The sequence below is a fragment of the Doryrhamphus excisus genome, chromosome 17, assembly GCF_030265055.1.
Source record: "Doryrhamphus excisus isolate RoL2022-K1 chromosome 17, RoL_Dexc_1.0, whole genome shotgun sequence".
Taxonomy (NCBI): domain Eukaryota; kingdom Metazoa; phylum Chordata; class Actinopteri; order Syngnathiformes; family Syngnathidae; genus Doryrhamphus; species Doryrhamphus excisus.
The window spans coordinates 3858144-3873490 of NC_080482.1; the positions used below are offsets into that span (position 1 = coordinate 3858144).

Below are 15347 nucleotides of genomic sequence, written 5' to 3' on the forward strand. Positions count from 1 at the left end.
GTTAAGCGTGACGTCATCCACATACTTGATCAGTGCTACTAGACAGGATGGAGCTTTCCTTTTCTGGCTTCCTGAATCTTTGTTTCTACACATTTGACTTTGTTTTTACTGTTTCTCATTCTATGTCGATTACTGCAGCACCGCCCTTGACCCCGATTACAATTTACTCTGAGGAAATCCCCACATGAGATGTGTGATCTACCCTATAAGTCATCAAAAAAGATTTACAGTGATTGGCCTTAGCTTTGTGTCATTGCCGGTATATGTCTTAAATAACACAATATTGACCTTAACCAAAATATTCTTACAACAATGTCTCCATGTCTCCAGTTTTATTTTGAAAAACACATCAAATATTTGCAGGTATGTAACCAATGAAATGTGTCTGGAGAGATGGGGTGGTTTGTTATTGTGACAACAACTATGTGTAGCTCCAGTATTACAGGAAAGCCCAAATTAGCAGTGATTGGAGCTCTGAGATAAGAAGACAAACAAATGGGAGGGTTTTTTTTTCCAGAGTTTGCCTTTTGACCCGTGCTCTGGGGGAGAGCAGCCACACCCCTCCGGGACCTCACAGTCAACACAAACGTGAACATGTCAGAGGATCTGTTTAACTTAACGGCCATGTATTATTTCAGAAGCTTTTTTTTTTGCCTATGAAAGATTCCTTTTACGTAATAGAATAACTTGTGGAGTCATCTCTGCCATTTAGGGCAATTTATAACAAAATTCATCTCCTCTTAAGCTGTGGAGGATGACTCTGAAAGGTATTCTGAGTTAAAACACCTACTCCTTCTTTGTTATCCCAGACCCAAAAGAGATTATGTGATCTGCTAACAGAGGTGGCTGTACCAACCTATTACTTGTGGTGTGTTTGTAGTTCCAAGAGTGCGTGAGCATTGTGAGACACTTTGTGTGTGTGTGTGTGAGTGTACACACGTGGGGTACATTCCCTTCTAAGTGTCAGCTGTGCGGGGCGACCTGTGGGGACATTCCTTGACTTTGTGGTTGGTGACTGTCACACTGTCTCCAGTTGCCCTGAATACCAGTGGCCACCAATAAAGTCGGAGCCTGTCAGTGTCCTAAAAACGATAGGGTAGACAAGGCACGAGGAAAGTCATACATCATACATCTCAGGTAATACAAAATACCAAGCATCAAATCGGGTGTTAAGGGGGGTTTCCGATATTATCCACTTAGTAATACACTGAAAGTCTTTTTTAAGCCTCCTTGGTAGTGAGGCAGAACGGTTTCCACCCACACCACGTGGAAAGGAATTTGAACATTATTCCATGGGAACAAAATTGCACTGACTAATTTGCTCCATTCAACAGACCAAATCATGAAGAAGTCCAACCTGAGTGGAACATATGATACTTAAAGAAACATATAAAGAGGCATCCACACCTTGCGTCTTCATTTATTTCAAATCACACCCAAAATGCTGATTTGTTGTATATCTTTGTCATAATTTTAGCTAAATTGCAATACAGATCAAAATAAACTGCCACCTTTATTTATGATCGTGATTACATAATTTCTACATCCGGTTTGCAACAGGGCCAAACACCTGTCGTTATGTGGTGAAAATAACACCTGCACGGACAACTAACTTTAGAAACAAGGACTGAAGACTGATATAAATATGCAGACAGGTTTTAAAAAGCGTATTTTAGCTCAAAAAAGCTCGAGAGAATACTGTACTTACATTTTCCAAGGAAATATATTTGTATATTAACTAGACTGGTCAAAATTGGGGGTTGGCGTATGGATTTCTGGAATACATTCAGCCAAGCTATTTGAGTCTTTATGCTACAAAAAGAATAATAAAGCCTTTATTGTTCTGTCCTGCAATATAAATCAGCGAAGGCTAAAATAATCTTTTTGTCAGACTTATGCCAGGTGTTATAACGTCTTGATTTTCCACATAAATGTGTTTTTCACAGATTATTTTCCTTTCAAGGCACAAAACCATATGCTTCCGTCTCTGTAAACATCATGGAAAGTGTGAAAACACTACATTTCACACACACCCCTGCTTTATGTGAAACGTAACGCTGAAAAGCTACAACATTTAAGCACTGTCTTCCCTCGCTACATTGCGGTTTTTCAATACACTTCATCAATAGCTATGCCTAATTGAAATCAAATTAATTTACTTTCCATGACAGGCCAAAGGAAATGTGTCCATATTTTTTAGGTAACAGCAGCCACACAAACGGTTATTAAAAAGTACAGCAGCTTGTGTTCTGCAAAGTAGGTAAATGCCTGACAGGAAGGATGTCAGCTTGGGGGAGCATCACTCTGGAGCTTCTCTTGCTCCCTTAAAAGGCCCGGTAGGAATTCTGTACAGTTGAGCTTATCAAGTCCCACAGTAACCTTTGGCCTTAGCTTTGTGTCAGTGCTGATCTATGTCAGACAGCAGGATGCTGGCATGAATGAAAAAATACAAATAAATTCAGAAACCGCATACACCGTACAACTGATACACAATACTATTTCCACACATGCAACTTTCAAGCGGACCATTAGGTTGGGCTTTCTTCTGCTCCTTTAGCACAGTTCCATTACCAACATGTCTTTCTTAATTCTAAGAACAACCAGATTCCACCAGTGGACAACTTTCCAGAAGTATAGTCGGGTTCTGAGGTCCTGACCACAACATAATTGTGACAGTTGGTAACATTGATAAAAACAAAACTGAAAATATACTTATATACATGATATACACAAAGGCAGAAATTCAATACATCTCAAATTAGATCATACCATAATATAATCATATACTAAGACCTAATGTTGTTGTTATCAAATAGAAGATGTCATACACTATTCTTCACTGCCATCTCTTGGAAGGTTACGAGAAATTACATTAAATTTAACATCAGGCTGACAGGAAACAGGAGTCATCAAAGTCATGGAAACCAAAACTGAAACAAAACCAAAACTTCCACCCAACAGCTAGAAAGGAAAAAATCAGTTTCACCATAGTGTGCATGTAAGCCTCATTAAATGTGACAAAACACTTGTGACTAATGTGGTCAAAAAAATAAAAGGTGGATGACTTCCACTTCATTCACTCCAGTGAAGAAAAGTATGGATGCCAGCCATGATTGTGCTCCATCAGTGATCCACCCATCATGAACAGGGCAATCCCCCCCAGATGGGCCTGGAACATCGGCATCAGCTGCTAGCACAACTTGCCTTAAAAGTCAGTGGGAGGACAGCCAGGACTTTCCTGTCCCGAGAAGGTGATCAGTGGGTAACATTAGAAGTAGGATACTCCCTCGTTATAATTGTATTATATGAGGTTTGGATAATGTTGTATCATGTTGACTGTTTCTTCAAGTTCATTTTAATTCAGCTATGAAGACTTAACGCATTTTGGAAAAAAAATGTTTTTTTAAGAGTATTTATGAAAGCATTTTATAGCGTACACCCATTTGCGTGTTTTCCAGTTGAGATCGAAACATTTTGCACCAAAATGTTGCCTCTGTTTGCGTGCATTCTTGATTAAGCATACAATATGGCCGCCATCTTGCTGTGTTGTTAATACACTGCTTGCCGCTACATGGAAAACAGGAACCAGATTCAACTTTGTTGCACTGTTGAATGACTCCGTTCACATCACATCTTCAACCTTAAATGTTCATTTATACCTTTCGTTCACCATGAAAGTACATGTTTGTATATGCATTTTAAATTCATTTTATGTAACAGTCAATTGCCTAACTATAAATACATGTTTTGTGTCAACATGTTTGTCTTCCTGGAACAAATTAATCGGATTTCCATTATGGTATTTATTATGGGAAAAATGTATCAGGCAATCTGAGTCTCCCATTATAAATAATAATTACTCAACAACTGATTCTTTGAAGGCTGCAATCTAGGAAATGTATAGACTGACTTTAATGAAGGCCAAAGAAACAACACTAAGGAATGAAAGAAGATATTTTAGAAGAGATGTTTTAATGGCGTCTGTATCGTCAGTGTGCCTTAATATGGAGAGCACGCAGGAACTTAACGCAACACTCACGTTGGATGGAGCATTACAGTCAACGTCTGTAACATAAACATCTGTCACAGAGCGAGCTCCTGCTTCCCATAACCTTGTAAAGAAGCAGCACAACAAACAGACACACTGATTTGTGTTAATGAACAGTATAACTTTCCGTTCTGCTTTTCTTCATCTACTTCAAGTCAAGTCACTTTCATTTATGTAAGGTCAATACAGAACGAATTATTTCCAGGTACTCTAAACATTAAGTAGGTGTACAACCGTGCTTCTCATGGCACCTGAACCTCACACGAGAAAGACCATGGCGATGTAGGTATGGAAGAAATGAGAGAGACAAAGTAGTGGGACCAAAAGTAAATGGACAACAGAATGAAGGGGTTAAGGAGTGATTGGGGGAGGGATATCATTTTACGGTACTAATATTTATATCAATACCGTGGTGACAGCACCAGTGATATTAAAGGTCAGTTGGCGACATTACCATCGCTGGTCAGTTTCCAACATGAAAATCACCATAAATTACGTTTGTCACCTGTGAAATTAGAATAATTTGACAGCACTCATTCAGTCAATCAGTTCTCAGAGACACTGTTGAACTTTCATAACTTTCATATCACTTTCATATCACCTATCCACTCCCATGTATAGCCCTTCAATGAGAGGGTTTCACCAAAAAAGGGAGCAAAGATAGAAACGTGGTAAGAGGAGCACAGTGAATGGTGTTATTCAAGATATAAAGGGATAATGGGATAAAAATGAGAAGAAAAAGCAGAAGAGGAGTTTACAGTTTACAGCAAAATGTACCTTGATGGGCCATATTTGGGCATTCAGGGGTCTGTTTGTACCTTCACCATCAGGAAATCATTATCGTCAGTATCATCAGTATTTTCCCAAGCAGTGAAGTGTCAAGGGTACAAAAGCAGTATGTTTGACGGTACCGCACCGGTTACAATAAATACAATAAATAAATAGAAAAAACCCACGCATGCACGGGGAGAACATGCAAACTCCACAGAGGTGGCCGAGGGTGGAATTGAACCCTGGTCTCCTAGCTGTGAGGTCTGCACGCTAACCACGTGACCGCCATGCGGCCATGTGTCATATGATGAAAACGTGAAAAGATTTCTCATTCTCGCGGGCACTAGGATAATAAATTAAATAATTAATCACACAATATATGAAAATAATAATAATGTTTCCCACCTACATATATTGACATGTGCATGCATATCTATTTTCCTGGTCGCTTCCAAACGGGCAGGTAGAGGTTTCACTCTTTCACTTTCACTTTCAGCACCAGGGTGCATTTGCTCCATAGAACAACAGCAGGAGCGGAGTGAGCCCATTTGTCAGTCATACAGTCTTTTTGTCCCAATGGGTAGAAGCGGGGCCAGTAGCATACACACAGAATGCAGACAAGTGTAAAGTAATAGTAGACTGCAATATATTGTGATATTCTTTATATTGTTTATTGTATTTTTCTTAAAAGTCATGTTAAAATCTCTTCCCATCTCATAGACCCAATCGTCTAGTCTTGTGACATATGATGCGTTTGTGAAGTCTATAAATCATAAAATCATTCTGACCTAATCTAGCCGTGGTATTGGGGTCCGATGTGAGCAGCACAGTGATTGTTTTGGTCACATACCTAAGTGGAGCACTTTTGTAAAACTGGTGGACTCTTGAAACTGACAACACACAAGAGTTACAAACAACATGCGAACCAATCAATAAAACACTCAACAGTGCAGGGATGCGGTGTCCATAGCTACCCAGCAAGTCCAACACACACCACATGAAAGAATGTATGCACCTATGCAGGGTCAATAACTACAAATCAGAATATTCCATCACATCATGTCATCATACATAAAATGTCACCAAAAAAAGCTCCCACCTTTATACTTCTCTCTGACGCTTTCATAAGCCTGAATGAAGTCCTGCTCCTCAGCGTCTGGAGGCAGGTATGCGGGTTCATACATGGCCATGCCAGTACTCACACCCTATTCGCCTCTGTCTTTTCCTCCAAATCTGCTTCTTCCTCTTACTTTCAGTTAGTTCTTGTCAGAGATTGTGGGGGTGTGTGAGGAAGTATGTGCTGTCCTCTGTCAGCTCTCAGCACTGTGTGAACCCTCCACAGCTGCCAACTTCATTCCAGGACCCGGCTTTACACACCTCCCAAACACACAAGCCTCGCAAAAACTAATATAAATGTCCGGCCCCTCCTCTTAAAGAGACACGGACAATAACAGCAGGCACTCACTCTGCCGTAAGGCTTGCAAAGTAGCAGGAGCATGCAGGAGCAGAGTTCAAGTACCACCCTCTCTGGTAACACTTAACAGAACTGGAATGTCACGTCACGGCACGCTTATGATGTAGCTACACCTGCAAAACAAAACTAGATCCAATACGATATGGACCAAAACTCACATCCAAATATATATAGTAGGTTGAATATCAATTGTAAACAATGGAGCAAGCGGCAAGTTTCCAACGGAACAAGATGAACATCCATCGCTGCACATTTGCTTAAGGGGTCAGTATGGCACCAACAGACAATAATAAATACATTAAATACAATAAATAAAGCACTATTAAACACTAAAAACACCACAGAAGATACAGTGCTGCCATAACTAGCTTGCACTCGGACGGCGCCATCTTGAAACATCAAATCCAGTCTATATCGATATGAACAATATGCTTGTTTTTGATATCGTGTTTAAAAGAAAAAAAATATATTTTTAAAATACACTTTAATGGAAAAAAACATGATGTACTAAAATGGTGCATAATCACCTGCACACAAGAGTGGACTTGCACATGAGCTATGTTCCACAGGTGATCAATACACCAAAACTTAGTACTAAAATAAACCTACATGTGTTACATTATATGTCATCCATCCATTTTCGACACCGTTTATCCTTACTAGGGAGGCGGGTATACTGAGCCTATCCCAGCTGTCTTCGGTCGAGAGGCAGGGTAGACCCTGGACTGGTGGCCAGCCAATCACAGGGCACATCTAAACAAACAACCATTCACACCTATGGACAATTTGGAGTCACTAATTAATGTAATAAGACAAAATTATGAAAATTCACAGACAATATCCAACTCAATAACTTTGTCACACAACACATCTACTTAGCAAATCAAGATAAAGTCTTCAGATGCAATGTCCTACAATATTCTTGTGAAAACACATCCACAATGTGACGGACTTGCTCATAAACCCACCACAGTATCGTGTTTGGATTGTGTTATACTCGCAAAACTTGAAATTCAAATGTTGAGAAGCATGTTTAAAGCATGTCTGACCCACAGTAAAACAGAGGATAGTACTCACCCTAAAAAGTCTCCACTATACGTTCATTAAATCCCTGTAACAGACTACAAGGTTTCTTTTTACACAGGTATTTTATTGCATTCCCCAGCTGTCAACTTGTGTGTTTGCTCATTAAACAGTCCTAAAAGCCAAGGTACACATGTTTACCTGTGTTTAATACGTAACTTAAATTCAGCTGCAGGTTTTCTCAAATGTCACATTTTTTTAAGCATCGTGAAGGACTAAAACATATACAGTAGCTCACTGCTGATGAAAAAAAGCCAGGAGGAAACATTTGGCACACAGACAGTGCATATTATAGATATTATAGTGTTAGATTTAATTGGTGTGAACAAGTAAACACTATGCATATGCACATTTTTCTTTACAATAATATTTCCTTTAACTCTTTTCATTTTCGTTCCTGCTTCCATTCTATAGTGATTCAACCAACTGTCAAGAAGACTGTCATAATAATGCTGCAATGCTGATATAATAGCACGTCTGATGGCCAGGCATTAAAAAGGTAACAGGCCATAAGTCTCTCAGTCTCGCATCTGGAAGTCCCCATGCCAATTTTCCATACTGTGTCATAAACTGATTTCTCATGTAAAAAGGGAACTGGAAAGGTCACTGCTGTAAAGAACAGATGAAATCAAGACATTCTGTCTTCACTGGGCATAAATTATATTGTCTTAGCGCACTGTAACACCATCAGTACAATGGCTACTCTATATAGTCATTGCAATTTGAAGTGAGTGTGTACAGTGAGACACATTTTCCAGAGGATGTGGTGGTTGTGCTTTCAGTCTGCAGACCACTTGACATAAAGCGCCATCTACTGGCCATAAACGTTATTTGCGTGTGGAACATAATAGCAGCTCAGTTGTCTGCACAGACCTTGATCTTTAGTAGAAAAGGCCAAGCTCGTTTCCTCTTCTTCAACTGAAGGTGATCCAAGAACAAGTAGCCTGCACGACGATGAATAAAACAAACAATAGACAGAGAAATGTGTTTCCATGAGACATTTCTCTATCCAAGGGGATGGAGCAATACAGACAGAGATCCTTTCATTGCTCATTCACATTTCCAGTCCAAAAAAGCAAAAGTGTGAAATAGACTGCTTTGTGCTAAAATGCCAATGTATGAATGCTATCTTTCAATAAGCATTCTTGGTTGTATCGTTACTAAATCTGCCTGAGGCTAGAATAATACAATATTTGATATTGAGATGAGATTTGATATCAAGTATTTCCGGCCAATGAGCATTATGTAACTAAATGTTTCATTTTATTATTTTTTAACTCAAGCAACATTTTTTTTTCATTATTTTATGCCGTCTACATCTGCCATGCTGGTTATCATCAATAACAACAGTTCATCATCCGCAACTGTACACTGTGGCCAAAGATTAGATGCATGCAGTAAGAGGTTCACTCCAAAACAAAATCCAAGCCTCATCCATGTGTTGCTGACACTGCCTGACCTCAGCTGATGGGAAATCAGAAGAAGACAGCACAGGATGTGCATGCTTATTGTAGGTACCAAAGTTATGCACACTTCCTCTTGGCTGAGCAGGAATGCAGCGCTCCAAAACAAACTTCAAAGACTCATTGTCCTAAATCGTGTAATGTGTTAAACTTATGCACAAAAAGCAGAGTGATATTATGGTGGGCTTTTCAGTGCATTGCCAATTGTTTATATTCATATTAATATTATTTTTAAAAAATACCAAAAAAAGAAAAACGCTCATTCTGTATACAGTATATGCATGGTTTAAAAGTAAATGGAGACATAGGGTGCATTCAGTGACTGTCTGTTTCTTTAAGATAGGCGCCAGTTCACAGTGACCCTGAACAGGATAAGGGATGCAGAGAATGGATGAACCGATGGACAAACAACCCCTATCTGTCAAAGATCATATCAGGTTGCAATTTGTTACGTGATGCTCTATTGGATGAAACTTGACCTTTTTAAACTGTTAAGATCAAATTTCTGTCACTGATGAACATGTGATCATTTTTAAGCCTTGGCAAATATATATGGTCCAGTTGTTCTTCTTTAATTATGACTGTGTTAAATAACTTTACATTTCCAATGTATTCTTAATGTCAAAATATATAATATGTGTAAACAACACAAAATTGTTCAATTCATGATCTTTCTTGACTCTCTTGTGTCATGAGTGATGTAAATGCAGTGTATATAACGCCTGCAAACCTTTATGTTATACCCTGCTCTCACTTAGCATAAATAATACATGTCTCCAGCAGTACGATAGTCGGCTTGGGCATGGTCTGAGTCTATTGTTTGAGCTGTGCAAGGAATACCAAGGCCAAGTGTCCCTCTGTGCTTTCTTTGTCTACATTTAAATTATGTATCCTGTTTGGATGGCAAAATATAGTATATTATGTGTCTGCAGGGGGGTGTTTGGCAGGTATGTCAAAAACAAAGTTGTTTACTTCACTTATACTATAACTTCCAAGGTTAAATAATCCGTTGTGGCATTTTAAGCAGCTCTAAGTAACAAAAGTTGTCAAAACATTATCTCATCCAGCCAAATACCTTGATAGAAGGTATGCTATCTACTATATAACCAAATACAACAAACACATTTATGGCATGAAGTATTGTTGTGACAAATCAAAGTAACTCCAACTGTCAGTTTACCTGCAATGCGGATTATAGCCCTCTCTGCCGGGTCCAGGACTTCCCCCGAGGTTGACTTGGAGCGTTTGGCCCGTTGGTGTTTGGACAGATTCCAGGGCAGTGTGTCACCTGGACTAGGGACACTGCTTGCCTTTCCATCGCCCTTCTCCAGTGGGATTCGATCTCTTCGTCTGTCCTTCCAGGTGGCCATAGGAACGATCAAAGTAGCAAGTTGACACTGCTGCATGTATAAGCACAGACAGGAACCACAGACACACGTCAAAGTTTGAAAGCAAACAACATAAAGTTATTTGTGAATGGCCAGCAACACGGCTTAAGGGCCATGACTTAGGGATGGGAAATTGGCCGCAAAATCCATACTGTGATATATATAGTATATTGCAGCCTCGATGTCACTGTATATTCGTTGGCATGTAAATTATAATACAAGGGTCTCCAAACTGTGGCTTGTGATCCATTCATTTTTAACTGACCCCTGTCAAAAATAGTAACAAAAATGTAACAGACTATGGCCCACATACAGTGTATGTACCTAATTGTTTTGTACTTCTTAGTTTAAACACTAGGTGAAGCTAATGTCTTGAACAATGCAGTGTCTCAATTCTCAAAGCTAATCAGAAATGGCAACAACACGGTGGATGAGTGGTGAGCAGAATCCTCCCAGATCTAAAAAAAACATGCATGTTAGGTTGATTGACACCTCCAAATTGTCCATAGGTATGAATGTAAGTGTGAATGATTGTTTGTCTATAGATTGGAGACCTGTCCAGGGTGTACCCCACCTCTCACCTGAAATAAGCTGGGATAGGCTCTAGCATACTCCCACGAAGCTAGTGCAGATAAGTGGCAAAAATCTAGCAAAATCTCATCAAAAAGGGTTTCTGCAAAAACACTGTGATAATTGCTCTGCTATTAATCATGCAACCAAGATGCTGCAGAGCCCAGGAGACCTTGGACAAGAGTAAAATATCTAAATGACTTTGACAGAGGAGATAGTTGGTGATCTCAAACACATGAAATAATCATCTCAGAAACCAAGAAAGAGCTGCCGGTGTGGCAATAACAATGTGGTCAATAACATCTATTGGATGAGGTAAATGGCTATACTGTTTAATGCTGCAACCGTGAAATAAGCAAGGAAAATGATAATGATTGTGGATGTGAATTCAAGAGATGATCAGTTCATCTGAGACAGCAAACACACTGGCGGTGATATTACTGCAAGGTTGCAGCACAAACAACGTCCATATTATCCACCAGTGGCACGATTGCTGGAGCAGCATTTCACGAGCATTGTTTCTGTGTTTGCTGACCAAGGAGGGCACACCAATTCATAAAATTTAGCAGTGCTGCTTCACAGCAAGAAGATTCTGGATTTGACTCACAGCTTAGACCATTCTGTGCTGAGTCTGCATATTCCTAGTGCAGGGGGTCATGTATCAAATGTGTTTATTTTTCCACTTATACTATAGCTTATAAGGTAAATTATAAGCAGCACTGAGTAAAATCAAACCTGCACAGAAAACCTGTTTATGACCTTCTAAAAACATTAGAGCACTGTAGAGATGAAACAACACCCCTATAGTCAGCATTATACTCCTATTGTCTGGCATACATATTACAGATTCGTCACGTATTCCAGATGTATTTCTTTGGATTTCGGGCTCCCCGCGAAAATAGTTTGGTTTGATTTATTCAAAAGCTATTAGCAACCCCGCTCCATGTATGCACACTCTATAATGCTACACAGACAAGCGTTTGTGGTCCATGACTTACACAAAATAAACACGGTTAGGACACTGATCGATTGTTACTTACTGCTTGCTCTTCTGTGTATCTGGCCTACAGCTACGCCTATAAGGAAGCCAGCTACTCTGTGACATCACAAAGGAACAGTTTTGCGATTTTTGAGCCATCCCAAACTTCTTTCATGGCTCACTTCCAAATGTGTAAACCTCATTATCTGAAACTTTGGCATGGTTTAACACAACAACATTATAACTACATTTCTAGGTCAGAAAGGTGGAAAAAGCATAATAGATGCCCTTTAAGTCACCCATCCAACCAGAAATTGGTTTAGGGAACGAAGTCGGGGGTAATCACAGTTGAGGCACTACACTGCCGATGGGGAAGTCATTCAACTTAATGTCAAAAAATGTCAGAACTATCCCTTTAACGCAACATTTATACTGTATATACACGTCTCTTCTTCAGTGTATGCACAGCTCCAAATGACGGCTGCTCACAGTAAACAAACATTATCACCTCATGTAATTGTGCAAGTGGTTATATTGTTGATGTTTACAGAATGTAATGCCCCCTCAGGGAAATAAATAGAGGCTGCATTCTCCCACATGTACTACAATGGTGCACCTGCAGCATCCCGATAACACCAAATACTGTATAACATGGCTCAATAAAGCAAGTTCCATTTGCAATGTTTGATCAGTAGACTAGAATCCTTAGTGTTAGTCTTACCATTGAGAACACGCACAGTCTTACCTTGTTGTGTTGCTTAGTCAGCAACTCCTGCCACAGACGCTCACCTGCATCGTCTTTGCAGCATTTCTGCAGGTCAGCGACAATCGCCGAAAGCTTTACAGCATGTAAACCAGCAACGTTAAACTGGCCACTCCTTCATATCCTGACATATAAAGACGTAGAGGCTGGACGAGACAAGAGGCTGTACGCCGTGTTGCCCGTCGCCCTTCCTCATCACACAACATCTTCCTACGACGGCGATCAACATTCCACGATTAGTGTCCAATCATGTCTTGGATTTAAACTGGCATCAAAACCTGTCATATTGTCCTTCTCGTCTTCTTCGCTGCACAGGTAAAAATAAAGCAGGCTCTTATGGCGGGACACGGAAGCCGTGGACCGATCAGGGATCACTGATCGAGTGCATTGAACTCCATGTGTCTCGGTGCTCGATTGGTTTACCTGATTGTGTGGGTGGGTGATACTGCAAATATTATTATTACTTTAAAATGGAATTAGTTAATTAATTTGGAGTCCAGGACGAATATTGTTTTAAAAAACGTGTCAACAATAATATACTGTATATAATACAACCAAATAAGAGAGTGTAACAATATCAACATATTTAAAAATGATTCCCTTGTATTACATAAAGCTGTAAAATAAACCCAATAGTACAAAGTCAAAAGTCAACAAAAGCAAAAACTACCATAAGCTCTCATCCAAATCCTTTGACTTTTTGACCTCCCTGTGACAAGAATTGATTCCCTTTGTGTGTAATCAATATAACGAATATCAACCATGTAAAAACATATACAACATAAAAAAACACAGCTATATTATAAAAATAATCATAGCAGAGAAGTGAAGTGTCAATTTTTATACTAATTCTGATAAACATGTGTCTAAAAGCATGTGAGGGCTTTTTGCCAGGGATAAGGATGGAATAAATTAATTATTCATTAATTAATCAATTAATTAATTAGTGTAATCCTGGATTAAAGCTACAGGAAAGAGTCATGTGGTAATAAAACAATGGATAGTGTAAATTTCTGGACAGTAAAAAGAAACACCTCAGAAGACAGTGCAAATGCTGTCAAAGATTCCATGACCAACACTGTCCTCTAGTGGACAAACTTATGACAAACTTATCAAACTAAATGTGTGAAGCTAAGCTAACATATGTTCCAATCCACCTTAAAATAAAGGAAATAAAATAATGATGTGAATCTATAAAATTATGCTTGTTACGTTCAATATTTTTTGGATGTATGATTTATATCAATAATACGTGGAAAGACTAAAAGCTTCTCCTCAGCAACTCACATCTGCACCAGACTACATCATGGATGATTATGGACAATCAGAGATTCGATCACCGTTACATGCCAATACATATCAACAATATGATGCGGATCAATCATTTCAATATGAATCACCAAACCCACATGCATGCAGCATTTTCAAAATGCACACCCACCCACACATGCTCCTTCACCCACGTGTTCACACACACATAAGTTGGCTGCAAAACCACATACAGTCCACACACAAGAGCAGTCGTTCACCATAAACCGCATTCGTACAGCCTACCTCAACATTAATGGTGCAGACCCAGACACCGCATGCCAGTGCACCTCGCTCCATGAGCCACAGGCCGCAGCAGTCGACGAAGAAACAGATGGGTACCAGCTGTTTGGATGCGAGCCCTGGGCACACTGCTACTGTATTGCACCATTCACACATGTGCATGAACACACACTCATTCAGGTTGTTTAAAACTTCAACTTTGTCCTTTAGTGTTTTACATTTAATCATTCAATATGTCACTTTATTCAAATCTGGCACACATCTCAATAATGATCAGTTAAAATATTGATAGTTAAATGTCACATTGAGCTCTTGGGGACTGTTCCTTTTCATGACTTTTGGTGATGGATGTGGCTGTTTTCACTCTATTAATATTTCTGTTGCCAAGTTGCTGATGCGTGCAGTGCTTTGCTTGATTTAAATTTTGGAGAAAGGGGGGGTCATACAACAGAAGCTTGTCTATGGCCGCTGACAAGGGCAAAACACTTTGACAAACAACAAAACAAATTACAAGGGGAATATCATAATGTTATTTTTTTTTTCGACCAATCTGGTAAAGGCATCTGGCATATTGATTTTCCATTTTATCAGTAGCCAGGAGGTGCACAGCACTTTAACACACTATGAAACACAGCCTGATGCAAATAGCTGCTTCCCATTACATGCATGCTAAACTGTCTTTTTTTTTTTAGCCTTTTTTATATCTTTAAAACACAGAATAGAGAAAAACACATGAGTTCAAGTCTCACATAAGGATTGTGGATGATGCATAGCAAAATAACAAAATAATAAAGTGCAGTTTTCCTTGAATTGTCCTGAGGTTGTGTAATTCCCAGTCACTGGTGAGTGGTTAGTTACTGCCTCCACAAGAGAGTGCTGCTATACCATCGAACCAAAAAGGCGTCAGCACCCAGGCAGAAGGACAGTGGGGAAAAAGAAGCTCACATCCTTATCGTCACATTGCTAAACTGTAGTAATGTTTCAGCAATTGTCCTAAAACTTATATATTTATTGAGTACAAATAATATATATTTGTTTATTGATCCATGACAGCACCATATAGTGCAGAAAGAACAATTAAGTGCATTTTCACTAGAAGGTAGAAATACAATTAAATCTAATCATCATTTCGGTGCACTGTATATACATGGGGACATTTTTCGTAATTGTGTATTTGTGTAATTGGAGGCTTTGAATAGCTGTGTGAGAAAAGAGGATATGACCATGATTAAAGTGTTCACTCTGGCAAAGGTGGTA

The 15347-nt window shown here is 39.3% G+C and overlaps 1 protein-coding gene across 1 annotated transcript in view; it reads right to left on the reverse strand.

Moving 5' to 3' along the window:
• Positions 1 to 12920, reverse strand: part of LOC131105714 (plectin-like) — a 98900-nt gene extending 85980 nt beyond the window's left edge. Inside the window, exons 1-2 of the mRNA XM_058054122.1 lie at positions 12522 to 12920; positions 10020 to 10239 (exon numbers count right to left, since the gene is read on the reverse strand). Coding sequence (XP_057910105.1) covers positions 10020 to 10209 — 190 coding nt within the window. The 5' untranslated portion in view covers positions 10210 to 10239; positions 12522 to 12920. The remainder of the gene's footprint in view (positions 1 to 10019; positions 10240 to 12521) is intronic.
• Positions 12921 to 15347: the final 2427 nt, after the last annotated feature.